Genomic DNA, 27,929 nt, shown 5'->3' on the forward strand with positions numbered 1-27,929 from the left:
CATCCCTCTCCCCCGGACCAGGATGCAACCTGCCCGGCTTTCGAGCAAGATGGCGTCAGGCTGACACAGAGAGGAGGCTGCGCGGGGAGAAAAGACAAACTTCACAACATGCCTGTTCTTCGTCCCGAGGTAGGTGCTACGGTACAGTGTGTTGTGCGCAGGGATACATCGCAGTCAGGCCCGGTCATTAGCCAGGGAAGCGTCGCCGGCGGAGGTCGATGTGGTGAAAACACTGCAGTGACGTCAGAGGTGCACCTCCATTAACTTTCCCTCAGAGTGAGTCAGTGACGCAACGTGAAGTTCTCTGCTGCAGCGCGTGGAGGCCATAGATATATATCTATGGTGGAGGCAGCTCCCTGACAGCGAGCTATCTTCCGCTCTGGTCCCAGGGAACGTGTGTGTGATGCTCAGTGAACTTCTCCCCTCTGTGAGCGGCCTGTTCTCAGAAGCACAGAGCTGGGGTCTGTGGAGACAGTCTGTGGTTGTGATGGTGAGGGGACTGCGGTGTGTGGTGATACCATTACAGCCCCCTTGTTGGGAAGTTAGTAAAAGCCCAGTGCAGTTTAGAACCAGCTGGACTGAGGAGCACAGAGCAACCACAGCAAACCATGATGAGCATCTTAACCGATTTTAAAGAGATTCTGTGTTTCATGAGCAGTGGATTTCATCCTATGACTGTCCCATGGCTATATACATTAATGCTGGTTTTAATATCCCATTTGACCAAATTGATAAGAAATCTACACGTCAGGGTTGAACGTGGCTCATAATGCCACCTAGTGTTACGAACTGTCTTAGACCTTGCTGGGACCAGTGCTTACATAGAGTGGGACGTCCCTACAAGGAGAAGTCACAGGTGGGTGTACCCTCACCAACCAGTAAGCTCATGTGAGTAAGAATCTGTAAAGCTTTGGTCATATTCAAATCGATCATGCTTTACACACCTGGTATTAACATGTGGCTTTTGTGATCTGATCACAAGTGGAAGTCTCTGAGTGTGTGCGTTTAGACCTGGCATTACAATGTGGGGTCTTGTGATCGTTCGTAGAGACGTGATGTGTGGCGATTAGCAGCAAGTTGAGTAAAAAGAAAATAGCCTAACCTAGACAGTTCAAGGCAGAGCAAATCCCATTCTGTTGTTTATGCCTGTTTTTGCAGTTTAATGATGCCGGTAGTGTACGTATGTCCGCTTACACAGAGGACGCTAGTTAAGTAGGATGTCAGGGACGTTTTCTGGAAGCTGGTGAAAGGAGAACTCAGGCAACAGCTGTTGTCTCATTCACAATATGTTCATGTAGACTTGATACATCAAGAGGACCAGAAGTTTCAACAATAATCAAACGCTAACAGAGTAACATTAGCAATTGTCACCCCATAGTCTGAAGATGTCTCCCACAGCATCACCATATCTCCCTCTACTTGTGTCACCCATTCAAACAGCACATGCATGAATGACTAGAACTGCTGTCACCCTCTATGTTACATGCAGGTCATCGCATCCTCTTGGACAGTTAAGCCTACAGTTTGCATTCCTAAATCAAATTGTGTTGTTCCATCTTGCCACTGGTGTTATACTCAAAAAAGAGTTGAAGTTGGTGCCTCTCTATCTGGGGCATCTCAGTGAGATACTAAAGTCGCTAAACATAGACACTACAATGTTGGTCGGTCCTTTGTCTCTAACCTGAACTTTGGTACTGCTTAAAGAGAGAATGGAGTATCTGTGGAATTTAGGCACAATTACCCTGTACAAATATAATATGTAATATACAATATACATAATATATAGTGACATATACAGTAAAGAGTGAGGATGATAAAAAAGTTCTCAACACTGGACACATTCATTTTCATACTGCTAAAAAGAATGTGGACACATGTGGCCCAGACCGGATATGGTCTAGCGTGATGGGAGGTTGTTCACACCTGAGTGCTGATAGGTGTGTGTTGACTCCAAATCCTTGCAATGGGTTCCAATGGCAGTTTTTAAATTTCCACTGAGTGGCACATCAGACAAAAGCTAGGAGTGAAGTAATAATTCTGAACCTTTTTTATCTGTAACGTTTGTAGAACTGTAAATCTACGCTCCACCCAGACATGTGTTTACGCATGAGTTGCCTGGTGAGACCTGCTCCCAGCACAGCTTGGGTGAGTATGGACTTTACCTGTTAAGATGAATAACTTTATTATTGTTGTCTTATTAGTTCAAACAATCTGCAATTGTTAATAATACATTTTAAATTTTATTTCAATGCCTGCATTCACACATACAAATTAATATAGTTGGCTATAATACAGTAGTAATGTAGGAAGTTTTGGAAATTGTAATTTATTTTTTACAAGAATGTTTTGTATGTATTATATTGTATTTATGATTTCACGTAAACACATCAACATACTGTTGGCAGAAAGGCTGCAAATTGCTGGCTGTCACATTTAAATAGAATCTATTATTAAAGGTTCAGCGTGTAGCATTTAGTGACATGTAGCAGTGAGGTTTCATATTACAACCGACCTAATACACAGGAGAAATTCTGATAGCCTTCAGGTAACATAAATAGACAAAAGTCTCTCTCAGTGTTTTGCCACTCTGTCGGAGGACTCCCTCTGTAGATAGAAAGGGCTCATTCTAAGGTAATGAAACCATAATTAAAAATACAAATCAAAGTAAAATTACGGATATTAAATTACATATCTGCCAATAAATCCCATGATATCCTACACATTGGACCTTTAGGCTGATCAATTTAGCTAATCCTATGGGAGCTCTACACTGTCTGGTTTCATATGCTACAACATAAAACAACAAAAGAATCTAATGTAGGTTTTGTCTTTGATTTGACTTTAAGGTTAGCACTATGGCTAACCCCCTTAAAATAACGCATTATATATAATTAATATGGAATACATAATAAATACTGAAAAAAACTGAAAGCAAACAATACAGGGACAAAAGTCCTGTTTCCCAACAAATTATTGCATGTGGTATCTTAATACTCACAAGCTGCGTGAGCCTGGATCTTTGCCACGGTGAATCAATTCAGGTCTCCTTATATATTTTTGATGTATGAAGAAATATCTAAAACTAAATTTGAATCAAAAATCAACACATAGTAAATTCAGAATCATGACTGCATTGTACTCCAATAGATAAATGTAACTGTGGCTATGCCTTGCGAGCAGTATTCATTACGAACTGCAGAATTTTACATATGGAAAGATTATATCAACATCCCTTAAAACACAAGGCTGCTCCCCTCTATACTCTTTGGAATATGTGATTGTTTCTTGAGACAACTATCAGTCATTAAACAAAAGAATTGAGAGCAGAGAAAACAAACACGGTGTATGTGGTCAAATTAGGATGCTGCAGTGCTTCTACTGCAGCGCAGGGAGTGTTGGTGATATCCCTGTTGTTGTCAGCTCAGGGGTTGAGGTATAGTCAAATCAAAGTGGAGACCTTCATCAGTAAGCCCATCACTCCCTGCAGGTATGTAAGGACAAGCTTAGATGGCCATAGGAAGAAGTCAGTGTCATCTTAACAGCCAAGAAGGTTTTACTGCATTAGTATCCCACCTGGAGTAAAGGAGTCAACTGCTCGAGTAAATAAATCAGATGGTTGAGGCATGTTATCCACAAATTGATTATATGTCACTTGACAAGGTCAAATATTTTAACCAAGATGCCTGAAGTCCCTGAATGCTCAGCATAGCAAACAGTTATGTGTTCTCTTTTGGCCTGGCTAGCTGCTTACACAGCTATAAATGGAGGCACCTGGGACTACTTAAATGGGAGTACTGGCCTGAATTAGCAACTCAGCTGAGGAACAGCTGCAGAGAGGAGATATTTTAGTAATCAGGTGGATCTACCAAGAACATCGAGGTCTGCACACATATATCAGAGGTGAGGAAATAAGAGCGGCGTGTTTTCATAGATTCGCATCAACATGAAATTAATAACTGTCACAGTTATTTCTCTTGGTGATCAACGTATGAAGCTGTTCAGTTTTTCTGTTCTCCATCACAACATGGAAAACAACTGTCAGTTCCCTTTAGGGCTGCAACAAAAATTGTTTTCATTATTGTGTAAAACTGTCTGAAAATAGCCCGTTATCCAATTTCACGGATGCCAAGGTGGTTAATGCTTGATTTGTCCAAAATCCAGGTTACAGTTGCATAGGACAGAGAAAAACGGCCAACCCAGAATTTGGGACAGTTTTACTTGAAATAGGACTTATCGATTAATACAATGTACATGTACCCTTATGTATTGTCTGGTATCTTTGAGAAACCAGTTGCATTTGAAGGCATTCTTACAATTTGTAAATAGCCTTCATACTTCATGATGGTTGCTAATCCTATGAGAATTTTTCATTAAAAATATTTCAAATTTATGATATGTTTCCAGCGTTCACAACATCAAATATCATATTACTGTTTGTTCGGCAGTTAGCCTGTATGAGTGCAAACAGGAAGTTTTACATTTCTTGTAACTAAGTAACTTCACCTTGTCTTTGGTACAATAACAATGTTTTATGATAATATTTTGTTTTGTCACTTGCTATACATTGAAAAGGATTCTAATCTGGGGTTTTACAAGCCTTAAAATAATTGATGTGATTTTTGCACTTGTTACTATCATTATTATTTGTACACATGCAGCAGTGGTATCTGTTAGACTCCAAACAATTAAGAAGTAAAGCCAAGGCCAACAGAACACGAGGGATACAGTCTTGTCAATCATTCCAGCTCTTAATCCGACCCTGATGGAACCGCATTTCCTTGAGTCCTTGTGTGTTGTTCAGGGAAATAATGTCAAAGGCTTTCAGTTATGAATCAGATAGCAAAGGTTGACGTCGGAGGGATAGAGTCCCTGAGGTAGGTTGTGTCGGATGGAGTAGTTTACTAATCTAATTTTACTGAAATCTCACTTGAGTGGAAATTATTCAAAGCTCCACTTGGACTCAAGGATGAACTGATTTGAATTTGATGTTCAAAGGTCAATGCAACCTCACTAAATATGTATTTGGCCAAACTTCAAGAATTCATCAACTGATTATGGCAACATTTCAAAAACATAGGAAAACTGTATAACTTGCTGGCATTTAAAATTCAAAAGGTCAAAGGTCGGTTTCACTGTAACATTAAAACTCAGCAAAACCCCTTTCTGGACATTATTTATCAATAACCCAAGAACAGAAAGAGAGAGGGTGACCATGTTAATACCAAATACTAAAATATTAATATTAATCTTGGGTGCTGGTATTGAAACTGTGATGATTGTTTAGATAACCCTCCTTTGCTGCCGGGTTGACAACATATCTTAAGTCCTAGAATTTGTAGCCTTTTTGCAGCAACATCCATATTTGAAGCAGGACTCACCTCATGGCCACAATTCTGTGTTCTACCATAATCAGCTTTATTGGTCAAACATGTAAACACAATCCAAAGGCATTTTACTCTTTCTCTTCGTCTCTATGAACAATCTTACAGACTATTACAGTAAACGTGCAGCAGAACAAGAACAACAAAGCTTAACAGAGTCGAATCAAATTATATCAGATAAAAACAGTGCATGTGGATAGACGTGAATGTGAACTGCAACTGGACTGTTAGCCAGGTAGAGTTTCTTTTTCTTGTTTTATCTTGTGAAACATACCACATGATTATTCTCTTATTTTATTTATTTAGGTGGTATTAGTAGAATATTGTCTTATTTGAAGTGATCTTATCAGCTCATGCTTTATGACTCAGTCACAATCCTAAGGAGGTGACATGCAGTGAACTGATGCACATTTCTAACTTGATTTAAATATCCACTGACCTGAAATGAAACTGTCTGAGCTCAAAATGAGTGTTGGTTTTGTTATTATTGAAAATTAAGAAATAATCCTGTCATATTATCATTATTCTAATCATAATGGCAGAGCATAAACCCAAAATGTGACCGTCTCTGATGAGGTGTTATCGTTCAGAGGCACAGTTGTATGTCTCCTTACCGACTTAACACCTGAAACTGGAGCTCAGATGTGTGAAATGCTCTGAAACTATAGCTGGGTGTGATTACCAGTCAAATTAAATCTGAGATGTCAGTTACATGTGTCAGTGCCTCCACTCTTACGCTTGGCAGGTTGTAGGGAGTGACAAGCTGGCTGTTGATTATTTTCCAGTGTGAAACAGAGTCACTGACACGCAGTGTGTTTACGCTGCGACTGTCTTTGTCTAATTTCCTTAAAATCGTAAGAATGTTATTGTTGGACGTGTAGCATCATTGTAAGATTATTAAATGAGTGGCTCAGGTGTTGCTCAGAGTTCATATGTGTTTTTTTTTTTCCATTCAGGAGGTTCTTCTGTCTTGTTTATAGTGAAATACCGACCATACAGTTATTCTGCTTTATTGTCTCTAGCTTCATTGACAACCCCATCCTGGTCCTCCTCTCTAAATAACTGACCAGAATATAGACTTTGCTTACAAAAGAAGCTTTCATTCTCTAGAAGTCAATTTCCCATTTTTGTTTTTAATTGGTACTCTAGGATATTCTGCCTAAATTATCAAGGATAGTTTTTTTTTCTAATATGCTTAATTTCAGTTCATTTAGATTTAACACATTCACTTTGTAGGTGTATTCGTCATTCATTCACTCTATTTGTATTTGCCTTCATTTGAGTTCATATAAGCAAACATTCCCTGCTGCTCCTGTAACAAACAGACACGACGAAGCTGCTGCTCTCTTAATTTGTGAGGGCAGCACTGCTGAGAAGGATTTTCAGAAACTGATATTTCGTTTTTTCTAGAGATTCTCCAGTTCTGATTCCGTGACACGTGATGCAACCGGATTATTTGAAAAGCTAGATAAAATCATTTTTAAAGTACAGGGCACTGTTTGACAACAGGAACCCTTGATTTAGTATCTTGTCTGGATAACGTTCATGTTCACAGACATGTATTTCCTCTGGTTAAGGGATCACATGTGAATTAAATGGCAGCCCATTAATGCCTGGCAAGGAAATTGTTTCAATGCAGGAACCGGCTCAGACGACTTAAATCTTTGGTCCATCAAAGGCTGGATAAAGCACGAGATGAAGCTGCAGATGTTCACAATCCAGCCTGCTGCTCCCCCTCTGCACATCAAGCCTCTTGTTATCCTGTTTCACCCTGGGTATGGACCATTTCCGCCACTAAGGGGCAGAATATGATCACTGATACACAAGCTCCTTACGCTGTGGATGGTACATTGAGAAACACCGATAATGTGGCCTGTGTAATCACATTGCCAGGAATAGATGATAAAAGAAGGGATGAATGAAGGACACAAAGAATAACTCACCATTTATAAAACATTTATAAACAGGATTGAGACTTAGTAAATTATGTACAAAGGTAAAAAAAAGTCCATATACACATACAGGGAGTTGAGAATATAAAGCTGTGTATTAACAGTATTATATTACAAGTTATTCAGTGCTAATTTTCATCACATAATCTAGTTTACAATTAGATTTTAAGGTAAATTTGGTTTTATTTGTCAAACAGCATATTTAAATTCAAATCCCAATTACCAGGCAAGCCAAAGCAATCTTTACCTTTCTGTTATACTTCAGGTCTGAGGCGGATGTGCCCGAGTCTGCAAGAATGTCAAATTTATATCCTCTTGTATTTATCCCCCTGAACATTTCACAAGTCCAAACAATCTCTGTCTTTGAGGGGTTCGGATTAGTGAGCTTCTATTGTTCATGAGCTGTGAGACGAACCCTTTCTGTGATACCTGTCTAGGGTTGAGCTCAGCACTTTCCTCATTCATTTCCCATTTATTCTCAGCGTTGGATGTGATATTTTAGAGATTTGAGCACACGGGGCACAGGTTAGGCGCAATTATGCTGACAGAGGGCTTTTACAGACATGCTCAACGAAATCTGGAGTATAGGATTATACATGTAGAAAGTTATATGGTGATTAACCTTCATTTCAGTCCCCCTGGTGATCTCTAAGAGGCAAATCCTCCTCCAGTCAGCTGCTGTCAGGTATATTTCTCCACCCTAATAACTGACCTTCAAAATGATACTTTGAGGCATTCTGTCTATTTCTTGTGCTTTTGAAATATATAAAGAAGAAATATCATTTGAACTACCCTTTCAGATGTGAACTACTCTTTCAGATAGTGCAAATGCTTCCCTAAACTACATCCTGCTCAGTTTTTCTTCAGTGCTAAGGCCTTATCGAGTCAAAAAGGAACACTGTGGATGTTGTGACCACTAGTGGCGCTGTGGAACAGTGTTTTTATGTGTGGGACCCATTTTGGTTTTTGTTGTACACATAGCACGCAAGAAAAACTTTGTGGATGAGAAAATTTCACAGGGTTCATTTAAGGTTTAATTTTAGAATGTTTTATTTATTATTCTGCTAAAAAAACTACTCATGAAAAAAGTTGGATATATTTAAGATTTTTGTCTTGTTTTGTTTGATTTTAGCGTAGGCTAAAAAAAAGAAGAAACAAACATAAAATCTGTTTATTGTTCCGTTGGAAGAGAGGTTCATTTATCTTCTTAATTGTCAGTGAAGTGACTATTCCTTTCTAACACGAGAAAAAAAATCCTGTTAATTGGCTAATAAGATAAGATAATAGGGAAAGATCTAATTCAAGGTATCAATGTCGTCATTTTATAGGTAATTACGCCTGTATATATATATATATATAGAGAGAGAGAGAACTTATCACCTCAGTACAATCATCAGTAATCCTTTTTCCACAAACGCAGCACTACATGACCAAACGTCTTCAACATGTACTGCTATCTTTTATTTGTACACGTGTTTGTACGTTGACGCGACAGAGAGAGGGCTTTTTTCAGGCCTGGCAGTTCCCTCCCTCGCCCCTCAAAGAAAGGACATATTTGAGCCCCTTTGATTTGGCCCAATTTGTTTTGATGTGAGGAGTGAGTGGTTTTTAAAATCTCCTTAACTCCCCAGGCTTGGCCCAGCCTCCCACAGGCCTAATGACCGTAGCCGGGCCCGTGTTGAATAATACAGATGCTTGCAAGGTGGAAACGGGGAGGAGGGCAGGGGTTAGACACGGGTCCTCCTTTTTACAGTACACCTCCATTGATAAGATTGTATTAATTGGTATGAATAGAGAGGGTTTTCCTCCCTCTCCTTGTATACATTTACCATTATACTCATTAGCTTCCCGTTGCCTCCCAGCGAGTTTCTCCTTCACCTTCCCCGGGCTCTCCTGGGAGGCAATTTGCATCCCTCCATGGTGTCTCTCTGGGGTTATTGAGGAAATATTAGCCCCTTTTCTTCTGTGGCCGACCCTTTGATTTATTTGGGGCTGGAGCTGATAGAGTGGCACTCGCATGTTAATGACTGCCGCTGATACAGGCCCCTGGTGCAAGATGACTCATTGATCCAGGTTGAAAAGGTACAATTGACAAGCAGTACTGAATAATCGTCTTACATGGGCCTGTGTGTGCGTGTGTGTGTGTGTGTGTGGACCTTGGGAAATGACAAGGGATTCCCACTGCTGTCAAGGCTACTGCGCTCCAGCTGTCCACTTTCTTCTCGTAGACTTAAATAAATAGGCTTTTGTTGGCCTCAGAAGTCCTCATGACTTCTTGACAGCCACAGCTTCGGCATTTTCTCTTCAGAGGCTTGTTTCCTCGTTCACTCCGGGCTCTGCGGTTCATGTCATCTCTTTGACCCCATGTGATCGTAACGGCGCTTTATTTAGCCACTTCTTGGTCTTCTAACCCAATCAGATGCTGCCGACGACACTTGATCCAGTTTCTGCTTGGAGTTGTTTGTCCTGGTCTAATTATAGAATTCAAGGTGACTAGCGAGGACTCACTTTGGCTGCCATCAGTGACTATGAGGCCCCTGTTCCCTGCGTTCTCCCCCTCTCGTTCCCGCCGTGGTGCACTCACATTATGTTCTAAAGAAAGATAATGAGAGATTTCATCCTAATACCTGCAATGCTTGACATGCCTCTGTATCTTAAACTCACTGATGTCTTCTCGGCAATGTGGAGCCTGTCCTCAATTTGGAGAGCAGTTTGACACCGACTGCTTTCATGTGAATGGTCACATGTCTGCGGCAAAGTTTGTCATTTATTTATATATTTGATATTTCCCCCCCCATCTCAACTGAAGTGGAAAGCATATGCCTAATCATAGCAACTATTTCTGTCCTGCTTAATATTTATATACTCTCAGTTATATGGTAATAATAACATTTAATAAAAGTCAACATCCTAACTGCCGCTAAACAAAAATACCCATCACCGCAATCACTGCATCTTCTCTGCATACTTAGAACAGATTAGAGGTTATGTATATCAATTGCGCAGCTCATGCATATTGTTATGAAGGAGAAATGGGGGAAATGGAAATGTGCCATTTCAACGAGCCGGCACAGCTTGCCAAAAGCGGGCAAGTGGGTAGTGCTTGTGGTGATGGTCGGGTTTGTTTTCCTCTCAGTGTTGGGGGATGAGAAGTCATGTATCTAAACAGAGCAGATATGATGTTTATGAGAGCCATCTGCTTGGCAGCCCTCTTGTGCCCACTGCCCTCCTCAATGTGAGAGCAGCCTCATTAAAACGGTCACATGCCTGAGAAATTTCTAACTGCTGTTTTTTTTTCTCCCCTTCCCTCCTTTTAAAAGGAGTAGAGTTTAAAACTAACAAAGCCTTGGGAAATCCCTATCAGACATCCCTCCCTTAATCCATTTAATTTTGAAAGGTATTGTTTAAAGCTTTAAAGTTTATATCGTTTAATCCCCCTCCAACACCACGGGCAGCAAATGAGGCCGTGTCAGCAGCTTGAACAGATATAATCTACTCCACACAACAGAAAATCCTCCTTCAAGACATGGCTGCATGGGTTTCCTGTGAACTCGCTGTTTGATGTTTCTACCTGCTATTGAACATGACTTCTGTCTTAACCCAACTGTCACTCGCTCCCTGTCCCCTTTTATCACTCCGAATGTTCTCGCTTCACCTTTTTTCATCAGTAAATCTACCTTCACAGCCATTTCACTCATTCCCTTTTTTCAGCAGAGGGGGGCAAGGAGAAGTTTGTTGTGGGAAATTTTTTCTTCTTATCTTTTCTTGTGTTGTATCTTGGCCAAAGAACAGGCCTTTTTTAGGGTTTGTGAGATGCAGACTATGTACGCCTTGTCCTGTCTGTTACATTATTTTCTACGGTGAAGTTAAGTTTGACATTTGAGGATAATGTTCATTGATACCAGTCTCATATCAGTCCACTAAACATGAACTTGGAGTCAGCAGATGGTTAGATAAGCACCAAGAAAAATACTGGGCTGGCTTTACCGCAAGGTTTCAAAATACACCTTCCGCAACTAGTGTAGCCCACACTTTGTTTTGGGAGGAAACAAGAACCAATACATCCTCCTCTCCAGCTGCTGGTAGGTGGATAGTGTTTGGACATAGCTATGTTAGCTGTTTATCCCTGCATCCAGTCCTTCTATGAAGCTTTAGTGAGCTTGACAACTGCTTCCTAAAAGTTAGAGACGTCTTAAAGTCATGACTGCTCCACTAGCTTTTGTAATGCAACCCAAATTTCTCATTCAGCATTTAGTTCATTGGACTTGGTTAAAAAACAGACGGTGTTACAGGGGTTTGTTACCTACTCTCAGACATAATAAAGCTCTATTAAATAAAAACATCAGAGGTAAACAACAATTACTTTGTGAATCCTAACCAGCATTAGAGCACCTGTATTGTAATTTTTACTTACAGCTGTGAATAGTGAGTATTTAGTGAGTTCATATTAATAATAAATAGTGACCTTCTTATAAAAATAATCACACACATTTCAACTAAGTTTGGGTGAAGTTTAAATATAAATACTTTTGAAATAAACTACTGAAGTTCCTGGTTGTTAACTATGCTGTCTGCTGGTTGAGTGCTCATTGAAAGTTTTCTCTGAAAAAGGCTGCTAAAACAGAAATATTAAATAAAACAATATTTTAGGACATATGGAGTGAACCACACAACATACTGTTGAGTAGGGTTTGTGCTGTGTTTGGAGTTTTGTTATTGGTGAAGTTATAAATTTCAAAGAGATTGTGAATGAGGTTTACCTATGCTTTAGCAATTCAGTGCAAGTGCAGAGACCCTTAACAGAGTTTTTAATACATTTTTGTTTTCCATTTTAACATTTATGTAGTCAAATCACAATTTTAAATGGGAGAGTTGTTTTTTGCAGAACAGAGGCAATTTAGCTGTTTCCTCCAGTTTCCATCCTTATGCCAAACTAGATTTAGATTTTACGGGTAGACGTGAGAGAGGCATCGTTCTTTACATCTGAGTATTTCCCAAAAATGTCCAACTCTTCCTTTATGTTCCCAATTCAAAGACATATCCTACCTGTGAATCACTTGAATGCACACTGATATTCTTGTTGATAGTGTTTAATTTGTTCTCAGTATAAAGAGTATTACATCTTTGCAACATGCCACCTCTGGCACTCATATATTTTCCTTTAGTGTGTAATTTGAGTCATACGACTCCAGCATAAATTTTCACTCAGGCATGAAATTACATTGTTTAGTTATCAAAGGCTTTGTGTAATTACATTTGTGCAATTCAGGATGACAGAGCTGATAGTGTCTGCACAAGACGCTGGCATACATAATCACAGCCAAAATCCCATTTGGGAGAATGGAGACCATTATTATGGAAATGACCTTTGGGTGACAAGAATTCAGTGGGATAAAAGACTATGTAATCCAGACAAAGACACAGTGTGAAGCCTTTCTCTTCATTTTCTCCTGTGGAAATTAGAGAAATTTAGTTTGTTTTATGAAGGACTTTGGTTTTTTGAAGTTTCACTTTCTTTATTAGCAAGTAGAAAAGTGAGCTTTGTAATTCGAGATTTGAGGAAATGACAATTCAGTTCTTCCTGCTTTTCTTTCTTTTTGATACTGTGGGTAACTGCAGGGCTAAGATAGCACGAGAAGAACTGTGTGTGTGTGTGTGTGTGTGTGTGTGTGTGTGTGTGTGTGTGTGTGTGTGTGTGTGTGTGTGTGTGTGTGTGTGTGTGTGTGTGTGTGTGTGTGTGTGTGTGTGTGTGTGTGTGTGTGTGTGTGTGTGTGTGTGTGTGTGTGTGTGTGTGTGTGTGTGTGTGTGTGTGTGTGTGTGTGTGTTTTTCACTGTGGCACCTTTGCTGAGAGAACATACTCACCTTGGGATTACTGGAGTGTCAAGCTGAATCTCTGTCTGTTTGTTTTGAGCCATGCTTTGATACTCTCACACTAAAGAGGCAGCTTCATAAATTCACATTGTGTCAAATAAATCAATAGATCCCATTAGCTGAGGAAGTTGTGTAGTGCAGTACTTGAGGGACCCTGGCCCCCCCTTGTTTAGACATTTCTCCAGCAAAGGCGATGGCAGAGGAATACGAGGTTGGCTGCTGATACATACAGACAGCTCCAGCAGTTGAAATGGTTTGGCTGACTGGTCCCAGTTGGTCTTTAGCGCCGTCTCCACTGTGCTGCCAGCCCGGGTCTTCAGTTGAACAGGAAGAATGAATTTGCTTAGACAGTCACAGCCTTACAAGCCTACAGCACCAAACTCTTCCTGCTCAATCAGTTGGTTGTCGTGCAAGAAAAAAAGTTTTTGTATTTCAGTTTGTGACATTAAATAAAATTAAACAAGAAAATGGTTATGGTAAATGGTTTTGTATTTATATAGAGCTTTTCTAGTCTTGATGACCATTTAAAGTGCTTTACAGTACAGTTTTACATTCACCCATTCTATGGGGGGCCATTCGGGGTTCAGCATCTTGCCCAAGGACACTTCGGCATGCAGATGGGTCAGACCTGGGATCGAACTGTCGACCTTCAGGTTGGAGGACGACCACTCTACCCCTTAGCCACAGCTCACAAGTCACAGTGAATAAACAGGTTATTTAATGGGCAACAGGACTTTTATTTTCAACACAGATCAATGTGTAGATTATTCTCAATAAATAATATTAAGAGCCCGTCTAATATGGAGTGTCAGGGGCTGATGCAATATTAGCAATGACATATAATCCCCCAATATCGGTTTATACCAAGATTCTGGATATATACGCTATAATGCCTATATACTGTATCTGTGAAAACACAAATACAACCAGATATATATAACTTAAATCAAGAAAATAAACATACTTTTAAAACGTTAAATTAAATACACATCAATACCTAGATGTCTCGGAAGACCCATATTTGCATATTTTATTGGCCAATTGATAAATCGGTCAGACTGTAAAAATGTCAGAAATCAGGGGAAAATGTCCCAGGGCTAAGTTGAAGTTCTTGTTTTGTCCAATAGTCCAAAATCCCAAGATTATCTGTTTACAAAGTCTTGTAGCATAGACGATTCTTTAAATGTTAATCAGAAAATGATATTGACAGGTCTCAGAATAATGCTTGACCTCTGCACTCAGTCAGTGTCCCTGTGATGGAAGCAGGTTATGGACTCACCTGCTTTTATAATAGAATTGCCATAAAGAAAGTCATATTTAATTGACAGCACGCACAGTTACCTATTGAAATAAATTAACCCTGGCAATGTCATGGCGTTTTCATGAATTAGATTTTTCACAGTGCAAAATAACAGGAAGATGAAAGAGAATAGGGCATGACATGTGCTGTGTTTGTGATTCAGTCTCAGAGCCATACTGATGTGAGTACATGGCATGCTTCCCAACCCACCACCTATCAGAGCTGCAGGAGATCATTTTTAACTCCTCGATACGAGTGGATTTCATTTTCTGCTGTTAGTAAAGCACAAATCAGAGCTTTTATTGATATGCCTGTAGAGTTTCCAGTTTATAAGATACACCTCTTCAATATAATGCAATTCAATACAACAGCCTTGCAATAACTTCTGTCTAGTTCAGGCTTATTCTTTTTGTAGGCACTATTATACGGCACTGGGCTATCATTGCTCAATATTTATTTATTGGTTTTTCTCCAACAAGCTTACATACTGGGCTCATGGTTGTCAAAGTATTAGAAACAGTTCTCTATACAATGCAATTCATTAAAACATACCCACTAGCCTTGTTTTTATTCATATTTAATTCATTATTTTAAATGAATCTTTCTTTGCTTGTGTGCATGATTATTGTCACAAGTCCTAATAAAGTGGCCACATAGTGATGCTGATTGTTTTTTAATATTATGTTCAACCAGGGCACATTATTAGCTTTACGCTGATATCAGAAGTTTATCTATAGCATGCACAATATCACAATTGCCCTAAAGATTTATTTTCATCCCTGCAAATTTTTTGGGTGGAAAAGTGCTAAGAACATAAATATCCGAAAGAACAAAAAAAAGGTTTTTCTAACAGAACACATCAATGAGGAAGCTCCACCTAAATCTCATTGAAAAACAAGGCTAGCGTCTTGGGCACAATACGAGGCGAGGTTAGCAAAAACACACAGCAGATTGATCCATGTGTACAGCTTAACTGTATGAAAGCTCATAATCCTTGTAAACATCTTCAGGTAAAGTAAAATCAGCCCTTTAGCATGGACTAATTCAGTATATACAAGCAAATACATTATTAAAATATGTCTGCTGATTATATATAGAAGCAAGTTGTGTGAGTTGGTTGCTAACGAGGCTTGCACATTTTGAACCAAGATATTTTGATGGTTTTGACACCCTGCAGTTTTTTGGGTAACAGGGAAGTTCGCTTTAAATATAGAGCGTCTGTTCCCCCTTCCAACATTTAACACCACAACAGATGGAGAGAATATGGAGCTTGGAAGGCTTTACCTCAGAGGTGGTAACACTGAAGCCACTCATTAGCACTGAATTTAACACTTCGTTAGCAACGCAACTTCCTGTAGAGAGCGACCCGCCCTGGATGTCAAATCCACTGAGCATACATTTTAAATGGGAAGTGCTTTGGACAGCAGTGCAGTCAAGACTTATTATACACACGCTGAACTGTATGATGAATGTGATCCTATTTAATCACTGAAAACCATTCATTTTATATGTTTGTCCAAATAAATATGAAATTAAACAAATCAAAAATAATTAGTCTGCCTTTGTGTGTGTGCAAAGGTGCATGTTTTCTTTGTGTAGGTCTGTGTTTGTGTTTTAGACAGATTGTGTGCCTGCCAATTTGTCAGGATTCAAGTAACAACAGTCTCATGCTGGGATCTGTGTTGGCACCATCCCGGAGTGATAAGAAGCAATGTGATCTCATTGGAGGTGTACTTTGTTCCCATGGAAATTGGTCAATTTTAGCAGACGACTGAGAACTTTAGGTGGAGAGGCAGGAAGGTTGCATCCCGGAGGTGCGTTCACATAATTAAGCATCCTCACCAGGGTATTCAGGGCTAACAGCAGGGTTTGTTGTGAATAGTGGTGACAAAAGAGGGTGTTGGAAAATCATAATGCGGCACAGAATAATACAGCTCTCATTTTACAGAGCGGTGGGAATAGCCTGAAAAAAAAAACAGATTTTTAGCATAACCAGATTGTCAGTGTGAATAAGAAAAAATTGACTAGATTTTACCTGTTGTGCATCACTGTTTTTATTTTCGACACTTTTCCGTTTTCAAAATTGTCCTCACATGGTTTGATACTGCATTCAATGGAGGACAATATGCTTAGCCTGCTTGAAATTTTTTATAATTTTGTGATATTCTTTTGTATTTCAGAAATCAATGCCATTATATCTGATATGAAGACAAATGCACAAGAGGACAAGGAGGTGGAAATAGTGTCTGACAGCCTGGGTCATACTCAGGAGCCACTGCAGAGTCACACATTCTGTCTGAAAAACAATGCTGCAGGTCTGTCCTCAGAGGAACACGAAAACCCTTTAAATGGAACCCAGCCGAATCCATTTGTATACAGCAGTGTCCCCGCTGTTCCCCATGCAGGCAATTCATTGCCTTCAGGAGCACTTGTTAATGGACCTGGTTCACACCCCACCTCAGAGGTACACTGTGTCCTGAACAAAGGCCCTGTTTTATCCAACAATGTCCTGGATGCCGCGTGGCAAGTGGAGAAGGACACGTGCCCCGAGGTGTTACCACCACCTAGTGAGCTTCAATCAGACGCTTGGAAGAACACAGCGGGGCCGGCTGTAAAAACACTGGCCACACTGCCAGGTGTCAACACGCCACTGTCTCACTTGGAGGAGAATGAGTCTAAACTGGCCTATTCCACACTGTCAGGTGACGGTGCAGAGCAAATGCACATTAGCAAACCTCGGATAAAACAGACAATAGAAGCGGGATCCCGACACAGTGCTGAATGGTCACAAAGCTCCTCCGATGATAATGGTGATTTTGAAGTAATCAGATGGGATTCAACAAGAGAGAGCTTCTTGCACAATGGCAGAAGGCTGGAGACCAGAGTGACGCACCGAAGAGAAAAGCAGCACAATACACATGTAAAAACCATGGCAGGCTCCCTGGAAAAGGTCAACAACAGTTTAAATCACTCGTACAGACTTTTCCGTCCTGGTAATGATGTTGAAAATGTTGACATTGCAAACAAAGATGATTCTTTGGATACAAAATCAGGTATTCAATATTCTGTCCTACCTTTCAGAGATCTGTCAAGGAACATAGTGTTAGACTCTGAGCAGCGTATTTCTGGTGTATCACGGGAAGACTCTAATGAGGAAAATGACCCTGAAGATGAAGACGGTTTTCATCAAAAAGTGGAACAGTTGAAGGCAGAGCAACTTGAACAAGATCCATTCTTCTTTTCATGCACAATATGCAATGTTAATTTCATGGAGAAAAGACATTTCCATAGACATATGATGTATCATTTAGGCAAGCATAATCAGGTGAAGAGTGAGAATGTTTCACAGGCCTTTATATGCAGGGAGTGTGGGCGTTTGTTCTGTGATAGGAACTCCCTCATGAAGCACATCATTATTCACCAAGACAGGCTGGAAAAACTTATGGGGAAAATCAAAGGTCTCAAAAATCCAGAATTGGAAGACAGAGGCTCCACAGTGCCGTGCTCTCAATGTGTATTTGGTTGCAATTGCCCGGAAATCTTTGTCCAGCACGCCAAAGCAGGCGATAATCTGAAGCACTACTACTTTTGTGAGCAGTGTAACTACATTACACTCACACAGCAGGCACTCGAACTGCACTTACATGTCGCACATCTTAAAACACACCAGCCTCAGTGCCGGAAAATGACTCGTACTAATGATGCAGAGGGAGCAGACCATGTACAGTTTGAGTGTAAAATGGGGTTTTTCACCAGCACAGACAAAGGAGATTCAGAAAGACATTCTAAGATGGAGAATCTGCGATCACGCTGTAAAATTCTGGATTACCAGGACAAAATTGTTCAAGCAAATCTGTCCAAATCTGCTTTTGGAGAAACTGCCCATTTTGCCCATTGTTCCACTGGAAAAAGTGACATTTACATTCAGAAATCTGGTGACAAAATTTCTCCTCAGTTCAAGGGGCATGTTGGCTGCACCGAAAACACACTGTCACCATCTTTGTGGAGGATCAGCAAACATGGAAAATTACTCCTAGAACCAGCAGGAAAATTACATGTGGCAACTGATCTCACCTGTGTGGAAGAAGACGCTGAACAAAATGGCCACAGGGCATTTGGCAGCTCAAAGCAGGCAAACTGTCCTGCAACTGCAGATTTTTTACTGTCAGCTAGAAATCTTAAATTAGACCAGATGTTCTTTGAGGGTAGCAAGAGCGACCCGGAAAGCAGGAGCTTACCAAGCAAGCAAGCAAACCAAAACTCTCCATCAATGAGAAAAATGTCAACACCTAAGCATAACAGTATTGACAAAATGAATGGTAGTATATTGCCAAGGCTTAGCCAGAGGCATAAGAAACATTCTGCAGTTAGGGAGTTGGAAAAGGGCTGTGAGGGCGGCCATAACTTCTGTGATGACACCAGAAGAGCTACAGGCAGCTTCTTGGAAAGCTCTGAGAATGAAAGGAACCCGTATGCTCGGAAGTATTTCAAAAAGAGGCAAAGGTTTTCAGCCAAAGACCAAAGCCCCCATATCCTCAAGGAGGAAGGTGATGGAGATGAAGACTGCAGTGACATAGAACAGCTCATAATCAAGGAGGAGTATATCGAAACTACAGTGGGTGATGATTCCCCAGGATCACCTCGTATGTCTGAGAGTGATGGGTTCGATGTTTTCCACTCGCAAGTGGTAGAACACAGGCCCTGTCCATACTGCCCCGCCATGTTTGAGTCTGGAGTGGGTCTGTCTAATCATGTGCGAGGGCATCTTCATCGAGTTGGCTTGAGCTATAATGCTCGGCACATGGTTTCACCAGAGCAAGTGGCGCTGCGGGACCATCAGCCACGAACTCGCAGGAGGATCCGTACTGGCACAAGGAAAATGAGAAAAGGTATGATTTTCAGACTCGCCGGACAAACGTTTTTCTTTTTCTTTTTTAAAACAATGGAGATTTAAATGGCCTGTTATCCCCAAACAGCAACTTTTCAGTCATATCTCTCTAAAAAATATAAAAATATAAAATACTTCGTTATGTTTTAGAAACTGTAAAATTATAATCCTGGATCCACCTCCTTAATCGAACCTGCTCCATAATTCTGTGTACATTGGCCCATATCCCACCACCAAGTTTCAGGTAGATTCAAGAAAGGTTGGTAAGCAGTGTTTGTGTAATCCTGACAGAACTAACAGGAATGAAACAACCTCTTGGTGGTTTTAAAAACAAACAAAAAAACTTGAAATTCAAAATGGCATGGTACCAGGGCAGCATATTAGCACATTAACAAACATATCCCAGTGTAACATACATGGTTAAGGAGCAGTTGACATTGGATTATTTTGTGGTATTAAAAAGACCCATTCACAACTAGCTCATCTTCCTTGTCGTATTTCAACGCAACATAAGACCAAAGTCTTAAGGCTTCTATTTCAGAGTTGTATGCACATTTGTGCAGCTCTGTGTACTGCCTGTTTGGGGCAGGTTTTATTGCATGAGCTTCTGCATTGAAACAAAATCCCCAAAAAGTGAATACTGCCTTACACACTAGCTTGGTGTTTTGGTGTTTCATTTCAATCACTGTGACCAACTTTATTCTCTACTGCAGCTGTTAAGGCAGAAACCCATGGAGAGCACACATGTCCGCTGTGCTGGAGTTGGTTTGACACTAAGACTGGCCTCTCCAACCATGTGAGGGGACACCTTAAACGAATAGGCCGATGTGTTACCAGCACCAGTAAGTCCCCACTGTGCATCCTGAATGATCTGCTACAGGAAAAAAAGGAACATCAGAACATACTCCGGATCCTCAACAAGGGCCAGATCCCCCCACAACCCTCAGCTTCTCAGAAGGTCATCAGCAGCAGCAGCCTGGTTCTGATGCATACTGCACTACCAGTGAAGATCAAGTATGACATAAGGAGTCCACATGCCAAAGGAGATAGATTTTTACCAAAACAAGAACCCAACGCCTTTCAAGAGGGGGAGAAGCTCCAGGCAGAAACGCAAAGAGGCATCCAGGCATCCTCAAGCACTTTAGTTGAACTACTCAAGACAAGACACGGAAGTATGGAACTAACAGCAAGAAACCAGGAGGTCTGTGGTGCCAGGAAGCTCTGTGGTATGACCAAAGATTACAAGGAGGAGACGAGCTGGACTCACGGTATGTAGTCCGATACTTTGAGCATTATAGCAATTTCATGGCCGAGCAGGTTTTGCTAAGTGTATCAGTAGTACTATACATATACAGTAACTTGCATACGTCCAAAATATCTTAGGCATTTCCAAGTCCCTGACTTTGACTGTTTAGGAAGTGAGGTAGCAAACTAATCAATTGGAATATGATTAGTTAATTCTCAGCAAAAACAACCATACCTCTCAAATAATATGGGTCTTTGGTTCTGGGTACTTGCACTTTTTATTTGCTTTATTTGCAATATTACTAGGATATTGTACCACTGGCAGCGAGTATGTATTATGCTCCTTAACATTTTTACTCAAAGAAACTCTTTTCTCTCATTGTAGTCATCTTTTTAAAGCTGCATATTTTGGGTGTTTAAAAGAAACAAATATCCGTTACCACTATAATACAGGTTAATCTAATTAAAAGTAAAGTGCATGTGAGCCCTCAGGATTTGATCACAACTGTTGTTCTTAATGTCTGCATTGCTTGATGGGACGTTAGATCTTTAATTTCAGCAGTTATATTAGAGTAATTTAATGGCATACTATTCTTTTCTCATCTCTGGTGCTTAATTGTAGCAGGACCAGTAGAGGTTATGTGTTTAAGTCAACAACACTATTTTTGGGACATGAGTCCCTAGCATCATCAGTCAAAGAAAACTGAGTTCTCAAATTTATCAGTTTCAAAACTTGACGATGCAAAAATAAGGCCAGGTAGAATAAAAAATTTGTTCCCCTTAACAGTAAGGAAGCATTTGTGTTTTGTTTGATTGTAGAGCACACTATGTGTGGCAAAGGGAATAGCGTTTGTTCAATCAATATTTTATATCTCTTTATTTACAGTAGCTCAGTCCAGAAACCTTGCAATGGCAGGAAGAAGCAGCTTAAACAATAGTTCATAATTATATGATTTGTGGGGGGAAAACACACATATTTTAGATTAATTGTCATCAACGTGTTTTTGAAGTTGATATTAAAAAATCATGAGGATGCTCTTGATGTTGAGTTTGAAGCTCATCATCCATGTTTTCACAATTTCGATTAATCTATATCCAAATCAAATTTTCAGTCAGGCACTGGGAGAGAAAACTGATTTTTGAATGCAACATTAGTCTATCATTAGGCTGTTAATGACAGCACATTTTAATTATCGAGTTGTTCACACTGTATCGTGACTATAAAGTAAAATCAGGTTGTTGTTTAATTTTGATTCTATTGGGATAACATCTTAAAAATCTCAGTTCTGATTTATAACAACAGCATCAATATTGGGAATAACAGACCTGTTGTGTGTGTGTGTGCGTGTGTGTGGTTTGTGACTCTCATGAGGTGCTGTATGTAACACTAGTATCCCTGAAGACATACGATTGTGTTAAACTTACTTTTCAAACAGGAAAGTGCAAATCAGATATTTGGAGTGGAACCAGGTGAAAGAAGACTCTAGATCACACTGGGAGTAACAGTTTTGGTTGACAATAAAATTACTGCATGAACTCAAATTCCCCCCAGTGTTGTTCTCCTTAAATGCAATCCAACTTTTGATCATCCTAAACCATTAGGCACAAGTGTAAGAAACTGTTTGGAAGTGAACTTCATCCAATCAATAGTTCCATTATAATAAAAGATTAAGCAAATGGAAAAATAGATGTTTCATTTGTTTTGTTTTATCTGAGATAAATGTAGCTTTTCATTGTTCTGTCTTTCAGGAAAATTTGATTCAAATAAGATGTGTAGTCAGTGTAACAGCAGCCTCCCCACTGACGTCAGTCTGTCTGGTCATCTTCAAGCCTTTGCATGCAGGAAGAGGATTGCTGTTTTTGAAGAACCATGTAGATTTCGGATAAAGGCAAAATGTGGTTATATGCGTCTCCTGTCCTCTGTAATCAAACATTGTGGTTTAAGTGTGTGAAAGATGATCATGGATGTGTGAATGAATGTTTACAATGAATGCTGTATTGGCAGTGAATGAATGACTTAGTTTGTCTCCCTAACATACTATATATCTCAATTGAAAATGTTATGTTGACCTGAAAATAATATTGAATACGGGATAGGTATTTACATTTTGTCGGTAATAACATTATATGTTAATAACAAAGTGTCTTGTTTTGTATTTTAGGCTATGATTATAAACAGAAGAACCCAAGACCAAGGCCTGGGTTAAAGAAGAAGATGTTCCCCTCCTCGAATGCTCAGATATACACACTCACCTGCAGGTATATACAGTGGTAGGTTACATATGAAAAGAAGCTTCTCTGAGTGGAGAGTAAAGTGAGGAACATCTACCGAGATATCGATTTCATAAAGAGTTACAAGAACTAGTATCTCACCAGGAGACAGGGGTTGATCTGGAAGACCATACAATATATCGTTTCTGTGTCTGCATGGTGGCAAGGGGTCCACAGGATGTTAACTTCATCACCTGCCCAGATCTGGAAAAGTCCATGTGGACCTCTTTGCAGTTTTTTTTTCATTTGTAGCCTCAAATGTTTTGACATCGTGGAATACACGCACTTCAAGTAAAGACAGTGCTTATGATAGAAAAGCACCATGCAGTGAAATACAAACAAAGAAGCTCTACTTACTGTCATGAAGTCAGCATCGTGTATAATTGTGTAGTGTGCATGCATGGAAGGTACCTGTTTATGCAGACCCCCAATGTGTGTGTGCATATCTGCATGTACGTTTGCCCACGTCTGTGTCCACAGTGAAGTATGATCAAGGCTTACAACAGCCCACTAGTCAAAAACAGTTAAGGTATAACAGAACCTCCACTGACAAGCACCTTGCAACCAATATGACACAATACCCATAATGGTTACAGTGAGCCATTTGTCTTGTGTCTAATGACATACTTAATCAAGTAGGAAAGCCATGCCTTTGATAGGGGAAGGCCCACAAGCTTGGACTTAAACAAACAACTTGAGTATGGAATAGAGGAAGTCCAATTAGCTGAATGTCAGTATGGACCGTACAGGAGTGCCACCTTCTGGCAGACTTCAATTTGTTACAATTGACAGCGACAGCCTGGAACTACATTCTACTTTTGGCTAGTGCCATCACCTTGTTGACAGCCTCGGGTCCTCCAAAACAGGTTTATATGGGGACTTGGCAACCAATTCCAGGGTTACAGTGAAAGTGAAGCCCCCACTCAAACAAAAAGCACCTGCAAGTCCTCTACCTGTCTAAGTAGATGGAACTGGCTGTATCTCTTCCACTTCCTATGGTTTCCCATATGAGACCCTTATGTGACTAGTAAACTGAACAGTAAATATGACACAACATGAATTCTGGAAAGTATTCTGAAGCAACAAAGCACAGTTTGGCATCAACAAACTCCAAGAAATGTGGTCGCTAAGAAGGACCCTCCCTTTGCTCATTTAGGATTTGGACATAAGTGATGCAGGTCTGACAATGCACACATGGTTATTGTTTAAGTTTTGTCTAAAGATTTTTACTACGACGTGCCTATATGATTGTCTGCTTTTCAAACGCTGAAGCTCCGATCTCTGAGTTAGTCACGAGCACGATCATTGGCGACTAAGAAATTGGTCTGTAGTCCGATACCCTAGGAGTGCAGGCTTGGGAAGTTGATTTCCATGTTGCATGGGCTGACGAGCCAGCTGTGTGAACAGAACCACATCCCCTCTCCTGCTTTCCCTTCCTACTTGTTCTTGGTTGCTTATAAGCAGGCCCTAAATTCCCCTAACTAAAACCTTTCTTGGTCTTTGACCTGTCGTCCGTCATCACCACCACCTGCAACAGGCCCCAGGTCCTTTTGTATTAACACAGCCACATCTCACATAAGGGGCAGGAGCAAATACCCCTGTGGCCTCTCTGTCAATGAATCATTTCCTCTTCGCCTGATCAGCCACCATTGGTTCAGGGTCAACCTCCTGTCACCCTGAGTGAACCAAAAGCACTACCCCACCACATGCACTGTCTCACCCTGGCCTTACTATTAGACAGATTTTGCTTAAAGGACTCATCGTATGCCCATTTTACCACAAGTTGATATGGTTCCTTGGGGTCTTAATGAAATGTCTGTAACATACTTTTGTCAAAATACCCCAAGGATCATTTAAAACAGCACCTTTTTACCCTGTCTAAAACAGCCTTCCTCAGATTGACCTGTTAGGAGTGCCCCGCCCCCCTCACACCCGGGTGTCCCGGGGTCTCCGCCTCGACGATCGGCATGTTTATGCGACCACTTAGATTTCTGAGGGGTAGCAGCAGCGTGCTACGCTAGCTGCCTCTCACTGGGAGCATTGGAGACTTCCCTGCGGTGTAGCCGGCTCAAGGTAAGCAGTGAGTTAAAACAAGGCAAAAGCGACGGGGAAGCGGCGGTGTCACGGTGCGATGCGGGGACGTCCGAGGCAGCGGCGGATCTGCTGATGCGATGACATAGCGTCGCCGCCTCGGACAGCCCGGATCGCACCATGTCACCGACACTCCCCCTGACGTTTTTGCTGCGTGTTAACTCGCTGCTTACCTTGAGCCGGCTACACCGCAGAGAAGTCTCCAATGCTCCCGTCGAGGCGGAGACCCCCGGGACACTAAACGCTTTCCGCAGAATCCGAGCTTCACCCCAATGCAGTGTCGGCACTGTCAGCCCGGGCTCCACCGGCCTGGCTCTGTTGGAGCGCGTTAGCCGGGGAGCCGGGTCGTAATCCCATTCTACGCCATCTAGCGTATGGTTTCTTACATAGAGGAGCCACAACAAATCTCGGGAGTTGTTTTTTTCCAGAGTTTTTGGGACGGTAGACATGCCAGATATCCAAATTAACGTGTAGAAGCACTACACCCCTTTAAGTTATGGCTCCATCCTACTGACTTGACAGACTTTCTCTGAAGGACATACCAGCTTGTATTCTCATACACGATGAAAGGTAGTCCTTCGCTAAAAGGAATGGCATTTCAACCTGGGACACAGCCATTGTGTTGACACATTGTGGTCACATGGAATATCTGAAATGTCCCAAAAGCAACAACTCGTTGCACAGTGCAGTGTTGTCAGTGTTCTTTAGAGCAACTACTCAAGAGTACTACTACTACTCAAGTCTAAAGCCATTTTAAAGACCACCCAATTGGCTTGACAGTGAAAGACAGTATGATCTTTAGACAGCTTCTCTTCTGTGGTGCTCAGATGCCAGTTAACCCCTTGTCTGACTAATACTCTGGTTTTAACTGAATAGGTTGCAGTGCATATCTCATGACCCGGGTTGTACATCTGAAATACGTAATTGGGTAGTGCAGAGATGTTGCCACGATAGATAAACACAAACAAATTTCTCTGGAAGAAATTAGTTGTGCATTAATGAACTGTTTTCTCTCTTACTTTACATTTGCAGATTCTGTGACCTGGTCTTCCAGGGTCCCTTGTCTATCCAGGAGGATTGGATCAAGCATCTACAGAGGCACTTCTTGCAGAACAGTGTGCCACGCTCAGGGATGGGGATGGTGGAGGTTTTGGGGTACGGGTCACAAAAAACAAATAAGCATGTCTCATAAGTGCCCACATTTCGAGTAGGATTGTATGGAATGTCCAAACAATCGCACAGTATTCATACAACTCATTGTTATAGATTAATCTGCAACTCCTTCTTGAAATATATGATGATTAATTATTTATTTGGACTACTTAATAATGGTATATATTAATGATACTGAAAATATTTGTAAAAACTTTAACTTTGTTATAGGATATTTTAATTCAGTATTTTGCCTTATACACTTCTACAACAGTGGCAAAAGCCACAGCATGTCAATATGAGCAATAACAAGCTGGTCTGGGAGTGCCATTGATTATTTATATATATATATATGTCGCACTTAAAGTGTTATGTGTTATTATGACAAACCATTTTGTTAAGGAAATTAGAAATCTTGGAAATCTTTTTCTTATTAAATATTAAAATTTTTATTGATTTTTTGCCATTAGGACAAATTTTAAAGGAGCATTGCCACTGTTATATTGGATATATACACTGAAGCTTTTCAATGCAGTTAATATCTCCTTTTCTTATAGGCCCAACATTAACATAAAACTTTTTTAAGCAGTGTACACGGGCTGTCATTAGTGTGCTGATGCTCTGAGCCGGTATCAGAGAGAATCTCTCTTAATCAAAGTGACATTGAAGATGCTGCATTATGTTGACACAGCATATTCTGACATTGTTTGTTCTTCTGCTTAACCTTCAACCATCAGTGTAATTTCTGAAACCTGGCTTTCATCATAGCTAACAAAACTATCGATAGGAAAACTTTTCAATTATATAGACATTATAATTTTATATACATATTGATATTTTAGTGGAAGCTCGGTTTTTCTGAAGACTTTGATGTTGAAATTATTAAAATAATTCTGTATACTTGAAAAAAATACTCATTAGCAATCGGAACACCTCTGACCCTGAACAAATGTTTTCTACATTTCCACTGTTCCACTGCACAGTTCTATAGTGAAGAAAGCACTTTGTCTTTGATATTTACTTTAATTTTGTTTCATTGCATATGTGCACATTGTACACTGAAAGCATAGCTACAGTTTGTCCTTAGCACGTTCTGTCATCTAGTCTGCCAAAAAACTATATAAAAACACTTTAATTTTAGGCATGTCTATTGTCTATTGCATAGGTTATAATGTTTCCTTTTTTGCTACTGATTCAACTGAATGATTGTTTTGGAGGAGGCAATTTATGGTTCTGTTGAAGTGAGTTTTGTTATATTGACAGGTGTCCACCACAATTGAATGAGCGTATGCCAACACATCTCACAGTAGAATAAGGCAAAAGTAGTTTTTAAAGAACACAGACTAAATCTTCCAAAATGAACATCCACTTGAATCCTATTTAACACAGTTTCAACACAAACTGAACATTACAGCCTTTATGAAGGAGTGTTTATTTAATGACTGTTTTTTAAGAATAAATTAGTTTATCTAGATCTTCCTAATAAGCTGAGTAGCACCATAGGACAATATAGAACATAGCAAACGTTTATATAATATAAGAACTTGAACGAAATGAAATTTAATGAAATAAATATTTGATCTACTTTTCTGACCAGAAGTGAGAATAGGTATTCATCTATCTAACTGTTCTTCCATGACATTTTCAGCTAGTTATGCCTGAGATTTAAAATGTGTAGTTATGTAGCTTTCCCTAAAATAAGGTGCTACTCCTATTTTTGTCATTACAAGTTGTTTATATTATATTTGTTTGTACTACAATAAACAGTTCATCTTCA

The 27,929-nt window shown here is 40.2% G+C and overlaps 1 protein-coding gene across 1 annotated transcript; it reads left to right on the top strand.

Moving 5' to 3' along the window:
- znf644b (zinc finger protein 644b) lies at positions 1-27,929 on the top strand. The gene is made up of 7 exons (XM_053430852.1): positions 1-129; positions 2,068-2,145; positions 16,686-19,394; positions 20,107-20,661; positions 22,388-22,510; positions 22,801-22,897; positions 26,033-27,929. The coding sequence occupies exons 3-7, from the start codon at positions 16,709-16,711 to the stop codon at positions 26,190-26,192; spliced, it is 3,621 nt and encodes a 1,206-aa protein (XP_053286827.1). The 5' UTR covers positions 1-129; positions 2,068-2,145; positions 16,686-16,708; the 3' UTR covers positions 26,193-27,929.

The sequence above is a fragment of the Pleuronectes platessa genome, chromosome 9 (genome assembly GCF_947347685.1).
Source record: "Pleuronectes platessa chromosome 9, fPlePla1.1, whole genome shotgun sequence".
Taxonomy (NCBI): Eukaryota; Metazoa; Chordata; class Actinopteri; order Pleuronectiformes; family Pleuronectidae; genus Pleuronectes; species Pleuronectes platessa.

What these genes read in the sequence shown, in the direction of transcription:
- znf644b (XM_053430852.1), top strand. Translation starts at nt 16,709, where the DNA reads ATGAAGACAAATGCACAAGAGGACAAGGAGGTGGAAATAGTGTCTGAC. An exon ending in GGAGACGAGCTGGACTCACG is followed by an intron (nt 20,662 to 22,387) that starts GTATGTAGTCCG and finishes TCTGTCTTTCAG; the next exon opens with GAAAATTTGATTCAAATAAG. An exon ending in ATATACACACTCACCTGCAG is followed by an intron (nt 22,898 to 26,032) that starts GTATATACAGTG and finishes TTACATTTGCAG; the next exon opens with ATTCTGTGACCTGGTCTTCC.